The 16,486-nt window shown below is 45.3% G+C and overlaps 1 protein-coding gene across 2 annotated transcripts in view; it reads right to left on the reverse strand.

Annotated features, from left to right (window-relative positions):
- The window catches only part of SNAP25 (synaptosome associated protein 25), a 92,918-nt gene that overhangs the window by 32,478 nt on the left and 43,954 nt on the right, over nucleotides 1-16,486 (reverse strand). For both annotated transcript variants that reach the window (XM_048842584.2, XM_048842585.2), the window contains exons 2-3: nucleotides 4,437-4,572; nucleotides 3,581-3,622 (exon numbers count right to left, since the gene is read on the reverse strand). In XM_048842584.2, the coding sequence (XP_048698541.1) occupies nucleotides 3,581-3,622; nucleotides 4,437-4,508 (114 nt within the window). In that variant the 5' untranslated portion in view covers nucleotides 4,509-4,572. The remainder of the gene's footprint in view (nucleotides 1-3,580; nucleotides 3,623-4,436; nucleotides 4,573-16,486) is intronic.

The raw sequence follows: 16,486 nt of genomic DNA on the forward strand, positions 1-16,486 counted from the left end.
CAATGAGCTTAAATGTAAAACCAAATCTTATAATAACATGAGAAAACAGCCCCATTTGGTTTGGGGTTTACAAAGCAGCTCTTATGTCTGCATAAGAAAAGCCTGTTGAGAGTCCTTGGTTTAAGTTTAGAGGTGAGAGCAACAAGGATGGTCTTATGGTGAGCATCTGCTATAGGCCACCAGACCAGCAGGATGAGGTAGATGAGGCTTTCTTCAGACACCTAACAGAAGTTCCCAGATCACAGGCCCTGGTTCTCATGGGGGACCTCCATCACCCGTACATCTGCTGGGAAAGCAATACAGCAGTGCACAGACAATCCAGGAAGTTTTTGGAGAGTGCTGGGGACAACTTTCTGGTGCACCTGCTGGAGGAACCAACTAGGGGCCGTGCTCCTCTTGACCTGCTCCTTACAAACATGGAATAATTGGTAGGGGAAGTAGAATTGGGTGGCAACCTGGGCAGCAGTGACCATGAGATGGTCAAGTTCAGGATCCTGACAAAAGGAAGAAAGGAGAGCAGCAGAATACAGACCCAGGACTATAGAAAAGCAGAAATTGACTTCCTCAGGAAACTGATGGACAGGATCCCCTGGGAGGCTAATATGAGGGGGAAAGGAGTCCAGGAGAGCTGACTGTATTTTAAAGAAGCCTTATTGAGGGCACAGGAATGAACCATCCTGATGTTCAGAAAGAATAGCAAATATGGCAGGCAACCAGCTTGGCTTAACAGAGAAATCTTCGGTTAGCTTAAACACATAAAGGAAGCTTACGAGAAGTGGAAACTTGGACAGATAACTAGGGAGGAGTATAAAAATATTTCTTGAGCATGCAGGGGTGTAATCAGGAAGGCCAAAGCACATTTGGAATCACAGCTAGCAAGGGATGTGAAGGGTAACAAGAAGGGTTTCTACAAGTATGTTAGCAACAAGCAGAAGGTCAGGGAAAGTGTGGGACCCTTACTGAATGGGGGTGGCAGCCTAGTGACAGATGATGTGGAGAAAACTGAAGTACTCAATGCTTTTTTTGCCTCAGTCTTCACAGACAAGGTGAGCACATCCAGACTACTGCACTGGGCAGCACAGTATGGGGAGGAGGTGAGCAGCCCTCAGTGATGAAAGAACAGTTTAAGGACTATTTAGAAAAGCTGGACATGCACAAGTCCAAGGGGCTGGATGCAATGCATCCAAGGGTGCTGAGGGAGTTGGCTGATGTGATTACAGAGCCATTGGCCATTGTCTTTGAAAAATCCAGGCAATCAGGGGAGGTCCCAGATGGGCAAATATAGTGCCCATCTTTAAAACAGGGAAGAAGGAGAATCCGGGGAGCTACAGACCAGTCAGCCTCACCTCTGTCCGCGTAAAAATCATGGCGCATGTCCTCAAGGAATCCATTTTGAAGCACTTGAAGAGGAAGGTGATCAGGAACAGTCAACATGGATTCACCAACGGCAAGTCATGCCTGACCAACCTGATAGCCTTCTATGATGAGATAACTGGCTCTGTGATTATGGGGAAAGCGGAGGATGTGATATATCTTGACTTTAGCAAAGCTTTTGATACAGTCTCCCGCAGTATTTTTGCCAACAAGTTAAAGATGTATGGATTGGATGAATGGACTTCATGGTGGATAGAAAGCTGGCTAGATCGTTGGGCTCAACGGGTAGTGATCAATGGCTCGATGTCTAGTTGGCAGCTGGTATCAAGCAGAGTGCCACTGTTGGACTGTGGTAGGAAATCTGAAACGCCTTCTGTAATCACCTTAATGGAAATGATGCTCAGATCACTGTGAGAGATTTCTCCTGATGTTTCAGACTAACCAGTGCTATATTTAGAAAGTTCTTTGACTGAATGGGAAGCTCCTCTATGAGACGAATAAAAGCCAGATCCTGTGTTCTACTGAGCTCTTCCCATGAAGTGCTGGGCTCCTATATGGACTGATCAGCAAACTCAATATTCCCAGTCTTTTTCCCATGGAGATCGATTACTGTTATTTAATATTTGCATTCCAGTGGCATTCACAATAGGCTAATCCACACATGCAGGAAGATATAGTCAGTGGATAGGTCACTGGATTGGGATTCAAGAGACACAGGTATGATACTTACTGACTGGGACAAGTCACTTGCTATCTCTGTGCCCTTTGTTATCTAGGCTATTTAAGCTCTTTGGGGTAGGCCCTGTCTGTTATTCTGTGTTTGCAAGACTCGTTTAAGTAGAGTAGAAAGAATGGCAATAAGAATGGAGAGGCTCAAGGGTAGAACTAGAGAAGAGGAAGGCGAAGGATTGATTGCATAAGGCATGTTCACTGAGTGAAGTGGTGGAGGGAGGAGGTGGTAGAGGGACAGATAAATGGGTTACGGTGGGGTTGTTTCAGGATAGGGGAGAGAAAAGCCTTCTTGAATTGTGAAGGAACAAACTGAGAGAGAGAGCTGAAGTAGGTGGGCGGAGAATTACAGTTGTGGTGTTTACTGATCAATAGGTGTCAGACTCCACAATATAAGGCCCAACTCCATTTGAGCTGAAGTCAAAGGCAAACCACCACTGATTTCAATGAGGGTAGGAAATGAAGGCTGGAGCTTATGCCAGCTTATAAACGTGTGACTCAAGGCTATTTCTTTCCCTTTGTGTTTGCTTGGAACTCCCACTGCTGTCGATGCAAAGCAGGCATGGGGGTCGAAGGTGTCCTGCAATAATAAGCATGTCAAAATTGATGACTTATTAATGTCTGAGGGCCATAAACAAAGTCTAACAGCCTTGTTTGAAATTATACATCAGGTGACCAGGGGACCTGATGGCTGATTGGTGGTATGAATCCAATGTTCCAGATTATAAAACCCTCCACCACGATTAGGATGAATTGGCACCTGAATGAACTACCCTTTCCCTCCCAGAAAATCCCCACCTGGTGAGGATTGAGGCATATTAGCAGGGTAGACTGAGCAAACTTCCACTCTCACTCCCAGTGCTGTGGATGATCAGAGGCCTTCTGTCTCCTGGGTTCTCAATCTGCCATCTTTCATGAACCCTAACATCCTCTATTAACAACATTCCAAGAGAAGATAAAGAAGCATTGCCTAGATTCTGTGGTGACTGGGGCTCTACAAAGACCCAAAATGGATGAACAGATAGATAAGGAGCCAGTCACACCATTGCATTTCTCCCCATTGACTTCTGTGAAGTTTATCGGCTTCCTGCAGCTTGATGCCACTGTGGGTATCGGGCCCACGGTGACCAACCAGAGGTCATGTACAAAGGGCGTTTCATTGCTTTATCTTGAATATTTCAATTCAACCAAAATTAAAATATGGACTGAATACAGTTCCCCATTAACTATAGTAGTTATCCTGCAGTTCAGTTGAGTCTTTCAACTGCTTGATCAACTTTATCAATGGCTACACCACATCTTGTCTAGACTAATTCCCAGGAACACCTTTTGAAAATGCCCCATTTTTGATGGTCACAAAAACCTATGGAGATGCCCTTGGTGTGTGAATATTGGCAAGTGGCTCAGGCCTTTGCTTGTGTCAGGCTTTCCCATACTCTATCTACAAAGGAAGGGAGGGTAAAGTGTAAGTCCTTACCTCTTCAACAAGCTGCAGCATACGACGGGTGCTTTCAAGTGACTGGAAAAAAAAAATAACAGGAGAAAAGCAAGTTAGATTTGGCAGATGCCATTTCCATCAGTAGTGTGCAGGCGTGTATCAATGTCATGAATAGCCTCATATAGAAGTCTTTGAGTGCTTCTTTCCTCACCCTCTAATGGCCAGATTACAGCTATCCCAGCGTGGGAGTGCAAGGAGGGAAGATGGCGTTTCTCCAGGCACTCCGGCCTGGGAGGTAGCCGGAATTCTGCAGATAGCACTCTCTAGCAGTAACACTGTTGGCAGTGATGAATGCTCCCATAAGGAGAGGATAGCCCTGGCCTTGCCCTCCTTCCCCATCTAAAGGTGGGGCCTGGGCTCTGAGACCTTCTGCCCCGGTCAGGTTTCAAAGCCTGGGCTTCAGCCCAAGGCCAAATGTCTACACTGCTATTTTTAGCCCTGCAAGCCTGAGTCAGTTGACCCGAGCCCTGAGTCGCGGTGCTGCAGGTTTTTCTTTTCAGTGTAGACATACCCTTAGATCCTAACTCTGCCTTACCTCACTCAAGTATCACTTCCATTTTTCCACCGCCAATACCCTGAGAGTTGAGATCTGCTGGACCACTTGAGCTAACCAACCCTTGGTTTAAACAAGGGTAGATAGGTGGCAGGGCATTTTCAAGGAGGGACCCTTGATGCTGGGATTTTTTTCGTGTTCCGATATCCTAAGCCTGTTGACCTACAGGATATGCTGCTAGACGTATGTTTTGCTACAGCTGTGCACATTTCTGGATGTAGCCTGTGGACAGCAAGATGAACCTCAAGTGTTTCCACCCTCCTCGTTTGCCATTGGTTTTACCTCATCCGCCAGCTGGTCAGCACGCCGCTGCATTTCTTCCAACTCATTGCGCATATCAAGTTCTTCTGCCATTTTAGCTGTGAGTGTGTCTGTCGAGGCTTCAGACCAAGGGTTTGTGTTTGTTCTGCCCGTGAGCCTGCAAGACAGCAAATTGGGGGTTAAACACTGGGGTTAAACTTGCTGCACTCTGCAGATTTGTGCTTAAATGTCAATCCCCTCAAATGTTTTTATATGAGTGCTCTCGCCAGCAATCTTTCATCAGGGCTGGTGATTCTTACAAATGAAAGAGTGCTCGTGGATTGTTCAAGGTGATGTTCTATTCCTGGGCTATTAGTCACTCTCTTGTATAGGAGCATGGATGGATCCTCGCTGCCTTCCCTACAGAGAAATTAATTCATTTGTATTTTCTACCTGGCACGCTTCAACTGCCATTAAGCACCAAACCCTTATAAAATGCAGAATCAGAAGGGACGACTTGTAAGTAGACATGGGCTTGAGCTGCATTCAAACTTCTCTGAAGTTGAAAGGGTTCAGCTCCGACAGAAGAGAGCACTCCGGTCAGCATAATTACTCCACCTCGGTGAGAAGCGGATGCTATGTCGGCGGAAGAGCGTCTCTCACCAATATAGTGCCGGTGTGGACAGCGTGAAACTTGCATAGCTCATGGGGGGAGGGGAGACTTTTTCACACCTAGGAGCGAAGTAAATTATATCGACTTAGGCTGTAGTGTAGACCTGCCCTAGGTATATTTGCCTTTATTTGCCTTTTAGGACAGGGAAGGAGTATCTGACAGAGAGCCAGATCCTTAGTTAAGCTGTAAATCTGTGTCGTGCCATAGTAGCTTGCAGATAATGGAGCCTGATTGATTTTCACCAGCTGAGGATTTGGCCCAGAAACTCCATCTCAGAAACCTGAGCCAGTCAAAACTACACTGGATAAATTTTTAAAGGCCTGGCAGGGGGTTGTACTATATCACCCAGCTCGCCTTTTCTATCATTGCGTCTAGAGGGGCCAGATTCTGATCTTGATTACTCTTGTCTAAATCCAGAGTAAATCCACTGAACTCACCTGTACCTGAGATCAGACCCCCATCCATTGAATCTAGTTTAGGAAGATATTAGCTTTTATTATAAACCAAAAGACACAACGTGGCTTCTATTGCTGACTTGAAAAGGAAAAGTGGGGCCATCCACCACCTCTGAAGTCTGTAGAACATCATCACTGTTTTATTTCTCTGCCTGATTGAAGCATGACTCGTTGAAAATTAGTGCTCAGCGAGGGTTTATCGCTTAGAGGAAGCACTAATCCAGCTGGAAGGAGAGGCAGAGGGCTGCAAATAACTGCTATGAAGCACTGGCTATTTTATTCAATTACATAATAACATAACATAAGGATGGCCATACTGGGTCAGACCAATAGTCCATCTAGACCAGTATCCAATGGCCAGTGCCCGAAGCTTCAGAAGAAGTGAACAGAACAGAGCAATTTATTGAGTGATCCATCCCGTCATCTAGTCCCAGCTTCCAGCAATCAGAAGTTTAGGGACACCCAGAGCATGGGGTTGCATCCCTTACCGTCTTGGCTAATAGCCATTGATGGACCTATCCTCCAGGAACTTACCTAATTCTTTTTTGAACTCCATTCTTCTTTTGGCCTACACAACGTCCCCTGGCAATGAGTGCCATAAATTGACTGTGTGTTGTGTGACGAAGTACTTCCTTATGTTTGTTTTCAACCTGCTGCCTATTAATTTCATTGGGTGACCCCTGGTTCTTATGTTATGTGAAGGGGTAAATTCACTTTCTCCACACCATGAACGATTTTATAGACCTCTATCATACCTCGCCTCAGTCGTCTCTTTTCTAAGATGAACAGTCCCTATCTTTTTAATCTCTCCTCACATGGAAGCTGTTCCATCCCCCTCACCTTTTTTGTTGCCTGTCTCTGTTCTTTTTCCAATTCCAATACATCTTTTTTGAGATTTGGTGACCATAGCTGCACACAGTATTCAAGATGTGGGTGTACCATGGATTTATATATTATCTATTCCTTTCCTAATGGGTCCTAATATTCTGCACTGGCTTTACACCTTGTGCCACTCTAATGGAAAAGACGAGTCAGGGCAGCCTTTGGCCCTAGGAGTTGACAGCAAATAAACTATAGCATCTGTCTATAAAAACTAGCTATTATGTATTTAAGGTGGGCTCAGTCCTCGCTCAGACGATACTCTCACTGAAGCCAGTAGGAGCACAGATTAAGGATGGCAGAAGTGGACCATAAGGCCCCAGATCACAGGGTCTGCAAACAGGGAGCACAGGAGCAGATGGGATGCTCACCCCCTTCCCAGGCCATGAGCCTGTGCTAGAAATGCACCTTTTAAGCTGCTGAGAAGAGGAAGTGTGCCTGCTTGATTCACAGAGACATGGATAGGTCCCCCAGCGCAAACTCCTCTAAGCTCACACAGACTGAGCCCCTGTAGTGCACATGGGGACACAGAAGCCTCCCCTGGGGGCTTCCCTGCCTGCTGATCCCCACTCAGAAGAACCACACCACTTCCTCTGCATCAAGTGCAGCATTTGCTTCTGACAACAGCCAGGCAGGTGTACGGATTAGCATTGGGAGGAAGGAACTCTGCACAACAATAGCAGTGCCCCATGGAGGGCAACACTGGTGTTTGCTTTGCTAACACATGCCGATTAATTAAAGCCAAACAAAAGGCCATTGGCTAGATGCTGACCCAGCTGTTGGCTCCCATTTCAGCAGAATGCAACAAACCAACCCCCAAAACTGTCTAAGTAGCAATCAGCCAATATATGGCAGTGAGTTAAACTCTGGTTTGGATTAGGCGTCCTTTCATATTCATCTATCTAGTCCTTACCCCCCTCCCCCACTCACTTTCTTTCCCAGCAACTCTTCTGTAATGGAATGACCTTTCCTCTGCATAAATCAACTTCCACCGAGCGAGGAGCCATAGCCTTCCAGGGATCAGGCGGCAAAGGATATTTGCTGCTGAATCAAGCTCTATCTGCTTACGAATATGTAAGAAAATCAGACAGCTGCTTACGTATCCTCTGCAGCTTCTACAAAAGCTTGTTGTTATATAAGGAGGGAAATGTATGACCTTCATGCTTTTACATTAGCTGTGCTCTCACTTGAGGTTGTCTTGCTTCTTTTCAGTCTAAAGCAGGAAGAAATCCATCTCAAAGAGGAGACTGAAAAGCCAGCCCCCAAGCAACTGGCACAGCATTCTGTTTACATCAATCTCAAACACTGAATACATCACAACACCCCTGTCTGAGGGAGGCTAACATCCTGTGATGGCTCACATCAAATTTAGAAGTTCCCAACATACCCTGGAGTAGCAGCTGGGGTAGGCAGTTCTACCTGGTGTGTTGGATGGCTGGGCAATTCACACCGGCATTAAGGCTCAATGGCAAGAAATGTGTCTGTGGGCTCAGCTGATGCAAATGCCTGGCTTAATGGCATGGTGAATATTCAGTTTGACATCAGACACTTTTGGGATGCTCGCTGTCAGCAGTAAACAGGTTTCACCCCAAAAATAGGGAGCACTCCAGGGATTAGGAGCTCCATGGCAGAGACACATCAGGGATCCTTCTGCTTCCAAAGAAGAACACTGTGAGAGTGACTGAAGAAATCCTATTGTTCTTGTAGGGGCCAATGCAGCCCAGGCCCACATGGGTTCTCCTGGAGGCAGAACCACTGTGATTTGGATGGGCTATGTGCCTAGAGTGCAGTGCCATGAGGAGTCACTCCCTGAACAGCCACATGCAGGGGTTATGTGGGAGCGAGGCAGATAGGCAAGTGGTCAGGGGAGGTTGAAGATCCTCCATAAAACAGCTGCTCTGCAGCCCAAGTGGAGGACTCCTTGGCTATGTCTACACAACCGCGGTAAGTTGACCTACGCTACGCAACTCCAGCTATATGAATAACATGGCTGGAGTTGACGCACCTTAGGTCGAATTACTGCGGGGTATACACCACCGGGGGTCGACGGGAGAAAATCTCCCATCGACTTACCTTACCCTTCTTGTCGAGGGTAGAGTACAGGGGTCAACTGGAGAGCAATCTGCAGTTGATTTGGCAAGTCTTTAGACCCACTAAATCGACTGCCAGCAGATCAATCTCAGAGCATCGATCCCAGCTGTAGCGTAGACCTGCTCCTTGACTCCTTCCTCACCATGTACCTGGGGCACAGCTCACTGTTTGGCTTGGCACTAAAGCTGATCAGAGAACAGAATTTCCATTCATGGGAAATTCCAATATGTCAAAATTTGTTTGTCCCAAATCAGAACAAGCCTCCAAAATTTTGAAATTGTCCATGGAATGAACATTCCAATTCAGAACCATTGAATATGTTGTGTTTCGAAACGGCAAACACATCATATGGAAACACTGTAATATAATGTAAAATATTAAATGCTATAGATATTCAGTATGTACAAATATAAAATATTAATTTTAATACTGTATTATATGATGTAAAAAAGTCTAAATGAATCAAAATGACAGTCAAAATGAAAAGTTTCAGCATTACAGGAATGAAATGAGAAAGTTAGAATGATTCATTTTTTTACTCTTTCCATAGACAGTTTCATTGAAACCAAGGTTCCTGCTAAACGTTTAGATTGTGATGAAATTTCTGACACTGTTCCGTCAGAAATTTCCCAACAAGCTCTACTTGACACTAAAGATCGGACCTAAAGCCACTGAAGTCAATGGGCCATGAGATCAGGCCTGTAGAACAATCAGGGGTACAAAAGCCAGAAAGCGTTTCTGGGATTTTCAGTGCCACAGAGGGCTCGGAATAGGGATTCTCTAACTGGCCTGTTGGCCCTAGTCATGATCTGAACATGGACTGGAAGCTTCTCTCTACATTGTGGGTGGGGAGGGGGGGTGGGGGGGGCTCAGTAAGGGTTGATGCAATAGGGGACCTTGGGGAAGAACCAGTTCTCACTTACAGCCCCTCCTTATTTTCCCTGCCTGATTTACTCAGCTGCTAAACAGATGTGTGATATTCTTTACAAACTTGGGGCCAGGTCCTCAACTGGTTTAAGCTGGCTTGGTTCCATGCCTGGTGAGAAAAATTTGGGGCCGTGGTATGTTATGGTCCTGGGGCCCCACCCCTCCCCTTTTACTTTATTTACACAGATGTTTTGGGGTCCCTTAGTAGAACTGTACTCCACTCCTTCTCCTCCCCTCCCCACACTTCCCATCAGCCCTAGTTCCATTGATTTCAGTGGGGCTATGTCCATTTACATTAGCTGACTATCTGCCCCATGGTTTGTTTCAGCATTTTCAAATACCTCACCCTGTCATCGCAAGAAGCTAGGTAATGCAGGGAGAGCCTTCCCTCCTGAGTAAGGGCAGTGCACCCTCAATGTGTATTACTTTCAAGACATGCACTGTTCTTTACAGCTCTTTGTGGCTTGTCTCCAGCTGGCTTGCTGCCAATCAGCTTTGGAGAATCATTACCCCATGACATGTGAACATCAGTGGGCTCTTGTGCTATTTCAGTGGAGGGCACTGGATTTCAGAGCCTTGCTTACCCTAGGGTTCCTACCCTAGAATTTCTCATCGTTGCTAACAGTGTTAGCCATGGGGGGAGCACTAGTGGAGACAAGGAGCTGGGAATTCTAGCCACCATGTTGTCTATACCTGCTCTTAAGTGACCCAGTGCTTAAAATACTCGCAGCTGCCTGCATCTTGGTCTACACTAGCATTGGTGGAGTTGCACAAGTGAATTTTAGGGGAGGGGAAAAGTTAATTTAGACACAGCCTAGGAAGTGATATGATTCGAACGTTCATATGAGTGGGTGAAGAAGAAACTAGAATCTGCTTTCTACCTATTTGGTGTATGGATAGTCTAAATAGTAAGGGGATAAGGGATGGTCTAGGTAATACTTAGTCCTGTCTCAGCATGGGGGGACTGGACTAGATGACCTATCGAGATACGTTCCAGTGCTACATTGCTATTGACATTGTGTTCCTAGCATGGGAGATGCTAGATAAAAAAGACGATGCAATGCTAATAAGGGTTTGGTTTTAAACCTCTGAGCATACGCAGTGTAAACTAGGTGGTAAATGAAGCCTGCGCAGACTAATGCTGAGCTGAGTTCTTGTGCAATTAATAAAAAAATGATAGTATTTATGAATCACCATAGTTTCTAAACATTGCACAAGTAAATTAGTTCTGCAGTAGACATCTCTCCCCACAACCTGGCTCTTGATTACAGCACTTAATGATCACGAATGAGCAGTAAGTTTGGACGGTGATGAGAAGTAGAAAGATATGGAGCCCTTGTGACTTACCCTTAGAATTATAGTTTCTGATTAATATATCCCACCATGTTTACATTTAGGGATAGATTCATCCCATTTTACATCAGCCTAGAAAATGTCAGAGGTTATAACTGCAGAGGTGTTTTGTAGCAAATGATTAAACTTGACAAGTTGATTGAAACTGGTTTTTTTTTGGTAAAGCACTTAGAATGGAGTGAGAAACACCACAAAGCCCTCTTAAAGGCAAGCCATTTTACATCATGTTTTAGTCATAAACAGGAGTGCCCTCCTGCGGTGCTGATTCAACTTCATTTATAGAAAACCATGCCCAGGAATCAATACAAGTTACTCATAGGCACACAGTATGGTAAACTGCATAATTTGTCTAGATGCAGGCTGAAAGTGGGTAGATTTTGCAGTTGATACTGGCTACTGCCCATATCTTTGCAATAATCTTCCTTAAGCACGGGGGATAGTATACATTGGGGATGGGATTCTTTAGTTAGATACCCAACACCCACTGAAATTCAAAGGGAGTTGGGTGCTTAACCCAGTTTAAGCTAAAATAAACACTGATGTGAGGTAAAATCCCTTCAGCTTCACTAGACACTGCAGATTTGATTTATGGAAGCAATTATTTTCCTACAATTTAGATTAATATTTTGCCCACTGATACCAGATGCTGTATTTCCAATACAGAAGAACAGTAGGAAACTGAGGGTTAAAGAGAAAGTAATAAAGAAACTCACTGAGGAGAACACATTGTCTACTTCAGTTTGAACGCTGCATTTATTATATTACAGGTAAAGTTCAGATGTAATAAAGAATCAGGTAGCTAGAATGTTTTATCTATGTGGAGTTATTCTGAAGCTCTAAGTGAACCGTCATATGTCCCTAAAGAGGGAGAAATACAATGGGTGACCTTTAAAAGGAAATATTTACTTTACTGGGATGTAAACTCTTCAACACAATAAATATAGGAAAATGAAAATGCAGCAGTTTACCATGGCAAAGTCAACATCGCAATAAAGCAACTGTTACTTTTCAAGCACTCTCACTGTGTTAAAGTGCAGATCTATTTTTCCCCTGGATATCCTTAGCCAGAGGATGACTGCATTGGCATATTCTCCACAAAGAACATATATATATAGGAGACTGCCAATAACAATACTTTATATAGAGACTTTTCTTCTGTAGAGTTCGAAGAGCCTTGCAAAGGTGGGGTAAGCATTATTATCCCTATTTTACAGAGGGGAAAACTGAAGCACAAAGAGACTGAATGACTTGACCAAAGTTGCAGAGCAAGTCAATGGAGAAGCCAAGAATAGAACCGCCACAAAAACAGTGTTCAAACCAGAGGGCCCACATTCCTCTGTCTCAGCCAGCTCCCATTGCTACCCTCTCAAATGTCACTAGAAAAGCTTCGGGGTCATCAGCAGGCCCATTTTACACAGGGGTCCGGTTTCCATTCCCCGTACTGGGACTCACCAGGAGTAACTGCTGCACTTGTCCTTGCTCCCTGATAAATTCCTGTAAGCTCCTCTATGGCGCTGCTTGCCAGGCCAGCAGGGATTTTCTCTCCAGCTGGTGTGACTGTTGGAAAGATTGCATGCTCTGTTGCAGCTTCTTCTGCTGGCCCACCAACCGCTGCGGAGTCTGCTCCATCGTCTGGACACCCAATAATCCCTGAGGCCTCCCCTGTGTGTCTCTCAATTGCCACCACTGGGGCAGTCCAGCTGACAAGCCTCAGCATGTCATGGAGCATGGCTTGCCTCCTGCCTTCTCCCCACAGAAATTACACAGACTCCTATGGTTGTACCTTCACCATATCCTTTTATTTTAAATTCCCTCCACCATTTCCACAACAACCTCCATGCAACAGTCTATTTACAGCACCAACCGTGCTTTTTGGCCCTCTCCCCCAAAACCTGAGGGGAACAGATGTCTCCCTTCCAAGAGGCCTTTGTGTTACTGGGCTTAACTAGCCCTAAACCCTTCTCTCCCATTTTGGGACTTCCTGCCTCTTTATCTCCCTTGGGCTGATGAGCTAATTGGCTCCTTATCTCATCCATCCATCCAGCCTGGTTGTCTAATGGCCTCTGTCAGGTCATTAACGCCTGAGTGATCAGAGTGCAGGGGCACCCGTTTGCTCCCTGCACTCAGTCACAGAGGGCGGCGACACACAGGCTGATTGAAGAATACCAGGTAAGAAAGAGAAACTGTAGAGAACTGAAACTATAAACCAGAGGGATCTTTTCCTCTCCAACTCTGGTTCTGAGTTATGTGTCTGCATAACACATAGCTGCATATGAGGGGTTTCTATCCTTGGAAAGAGGCCACTGTACATTGCTTCACAGAAGCCCCATCTGGGGGAGGGGGGGAAGCTGCTCTAGTGACATGCAGAATTAGCACATCCACCTACCTGCTATGCAATTATTGTCTCCTCTTCAGCTAGCACTGCCCACATTTGGAGCTCTGCTGGCTGGCAGGTGGGGAATGCTTTGTACCACTGCCATCCCTCTCAAGGCTGCCTTTCTACTGTGAGTGCTGGGTTATACTAACAGAAGCTGGCATAAGCTGGGGGCTGAAATCTAGCCCAGAGACTGTCCACCAACCCCTTGCAAAGAAAGACTGTTTTGAGATTCAGGAATGTGAAGCTGTTGAGAATAGTCCTTTGGACTCCAGTACCTCCACATGCTGCTGAGAACGAGCATTCCCCAACCCGCCTTTTCTTGTGTCCAGGAGACCCCATTGAGTCAAGGAAGCATAATGCTGCTGCACCCGGCTTCACCTTGTTGACCTGTCATTCCTTGTCCTCAGAGCTCTGCCCATCTGAATTCCAGCTCAGATAGTGTCTTGAGAACCTTATGCCTGAAAACAGATGCCAGCTGCTGCCAGAGAATGCAGAGAGGTTTATGTTTTTGAGGTGTAATCTGTCCACATTATATTTCATATACTAATGCCAATGGGGCAGATTTTATGTGGGAGCATCATTCCCATGGCACACGTGCTATTAAATCCAGTGGGTGCTCTTGTAATTCTCCCCCACAGTTTATAATTCTTCGCCAGGTTTTCTTCGCCAGGTTTTCACATCTGTCTACTTGTAGTAGAGTCCTCAGAGGGCCAGGTGGCATAGTGGTTAGTGCACCCAGTCACTCACCTCCCAACAGGAAGGGCCTTTAGTCCAGATCCTATCTCTTGTCTGTGGCTTATCCTTGCCTCAGAGTTTTCAAAATCCCTTTCCCACCCCTTACTAGAGATTTATACCCTCCCGCAACAAGGACAGTTGGTAGGGGCGCCAGGTCTTCCCACTCCATTGAGCTCCAACCCAGGGCCCTATAAGACACAATAGTGCCCCAGAGCTGTTTCCCTGGGTCACTTCCTACCATCCATCTCCCCCAGAGTCTCTCAGTCCAATATAAGAGAACAAAAGGAAAGAAAAAACAGTTACACCTTTGTTCCCAAATGGGCTCAGCCTCACAGGGAGGCTTCTTCAGTGTTCTTGTTCAGGAGCCCTCAGGGTAGTAGATAGGTTGGTTGGTCGGTCTTCTCCCCTGCTCTGAGCTGAGCGGCTTCCTTTTAAGTTTCCTCTCCAGCTGGAGCATGCATTGCAAGCCTGGAGGGGCAGAGCTACCGGGGCCCCGTTTTGTCCTTTAACCCCTTTATGCCCAGTGTGGGGTTTGTACACCCCATCACGCTACTCTAACACTATCCATTTGGTTTATAGAGTGCTTATAGCAGTTAATATTGCCTCTACCGAAACCATGGACTGGATAGGCCCTAAATGTGTTTTAACTGCTCTGAAAGCACCTTTAAACCCTATCCAGTCTCTTCTGTAATGAAAAATCCTATCTAAAATTTACGCTATCGATATGAAGCATTATTAACAGACAGGCTGTTTAGATATTATATTTAAATAAATAGATATGATATGTGAATTCAACATTTTGAGTAAAAACTGTGTTATGTAAAACCTGTGCCAGGCTCATTGCCTGGATTGTCTAGGATCCTGCAACCTTTTTTAGGGAAATTGGCATTATCCAGCAATTCCAAAGACAGTGGGTTTGCCACGGATACATTTCTGCTTAATTCAAAGCTTCAGCATCTACATTTTTGCAAATTTGTGCTAATGTAAACCCTTGGGACCCAGTCTGGATCTGCACAGGTCAACAAAGTAGGTGGATAATTCATCCCAGTCTGCCTTAGAAAATAGTAAAGAGTAACAACCACTACAAGGAAAGTCTCGAAAAGGAATCATATTAGAAAAGATTGGAAGAATGATCTTGCAGACTGGAATTCAGGAAACCTGAGTGTAATTCCCAGTCTGGCCCCAATCTTCCTGTGTGGCCTTGAGCAAATCCCTCAATCTCTTTGTGTCTCAGTACCCCCTCTGTAACAGGGGGATAATAATACTCCTTTTCTTGCCTCCTTAATCTGTCCTATCTAGTTTAGCTGGCAAACTCCTTGGCTCAGGGTCGATCTCTCACTATGTACAGCACCTAGCCCAAGGTGGGCCTAATCTCAGTTGAGGCATCTAGATGCTACGGTAATAGACATTTTAAATAATAGCAGGGGTGTGATATGACCCCAGGCTGCATCTTTCCCCCAGTTACTGCCAAAGGAGCACAAGGGAGCACAAATCTAACTGGAAAGAGCACTCTTCAAAGGCCAAAACAAAGATGTTTGTTGAAGCATAAATAGATGGAGTCATGAGACCGTACCCAATATGTTGGAAAAATAATTCAAAACCAGTTTTCCTACGGGCTGGTGTCTATGCAGTTTTTGTACAGTTAATGCTATAACTATATCAAAACAGATAAAGTTAAAGTAGTCCAATGCTAGTGTAGACATACTCATACCAGTATAAATGCACCTCCGTCGGTATAGCTGATTCTCATACAAGTATGCACCTTTGTGCTGGTAGAACTGCATCCACAGTAGAGGGTTGGACCACTTTAACTATCTGATATAGCTGTAAAAAAAATGTGTAGCCCTAGGTGAAAATGTAGCACCCAATATTGTGGGACTAGTAAGAACGTCGCAAGAGTTCTCCCAAAATCTAAGGGAAAGAACAACACGGTACCTACAAAACATTGACAATGGTGAGGCTGCTCCGGTACCACGGCCACTTTTCTATCATGCTGATGTTTCCTTATACTTCCCTGACTGTCTGTATCCATCTGTGACTTAGATTGTAAGCACTTTTCAGCATAGACCATCTTTTTGTTCTGTGTTTGTACAGCGCTTAGCACAACGGGGTCCTGATCCATGACAAGAGCTCCTCAGTGCTCTGGGAACACAAATAATATACAACAACAAATACTTCCCCACACTGAAAGAGAGACTTCTTATGTTGGGTTCTGCAGGGAGCAAGACAGAGGAGAAAGGGATGCCATTGGCACTAGAAGTCTCCAAAATCATGAAGCTGCTGCAACCTGTCATGGAGTTAGACCTGTCCGGGGTTTCTTTGGAGCTAAATATAATAGATGATACGCCATGATCACTCAGTATTATCTGGGACTGAAACCCAGCGTGATGCTGAAACCTGAGATATGCAGGACATAAGAGGGATCATCACCTACCTCGGATCACTATTTTATAAATGCATGGTTGCTGTGGAGTATGCAAGTACTGTTGACACAAATGCTCTTAGCTCCTGGGATCTGCAAATAGAGGGGCCAATGAGTAACACATCCCACGGCTTTTCCCCCCAGGCACTGAAAGAGGATAGAAGTGACAGCTGAAAAAAA

The sequence above is a fragment of the Caretta caretta genome, chromosome 3, assembly GCF_965140235.1.
Source record: "Caretta caretta isolate rCarCar2 chromosome 3, rCarCar1.hap1, whole genome shotgun sequence".
Classification (NCBI taxonomy): Eukaryota; Metazoa; Chordata; order Testudines; family Cheloniidae; genus Caretta; species Caretta caretta.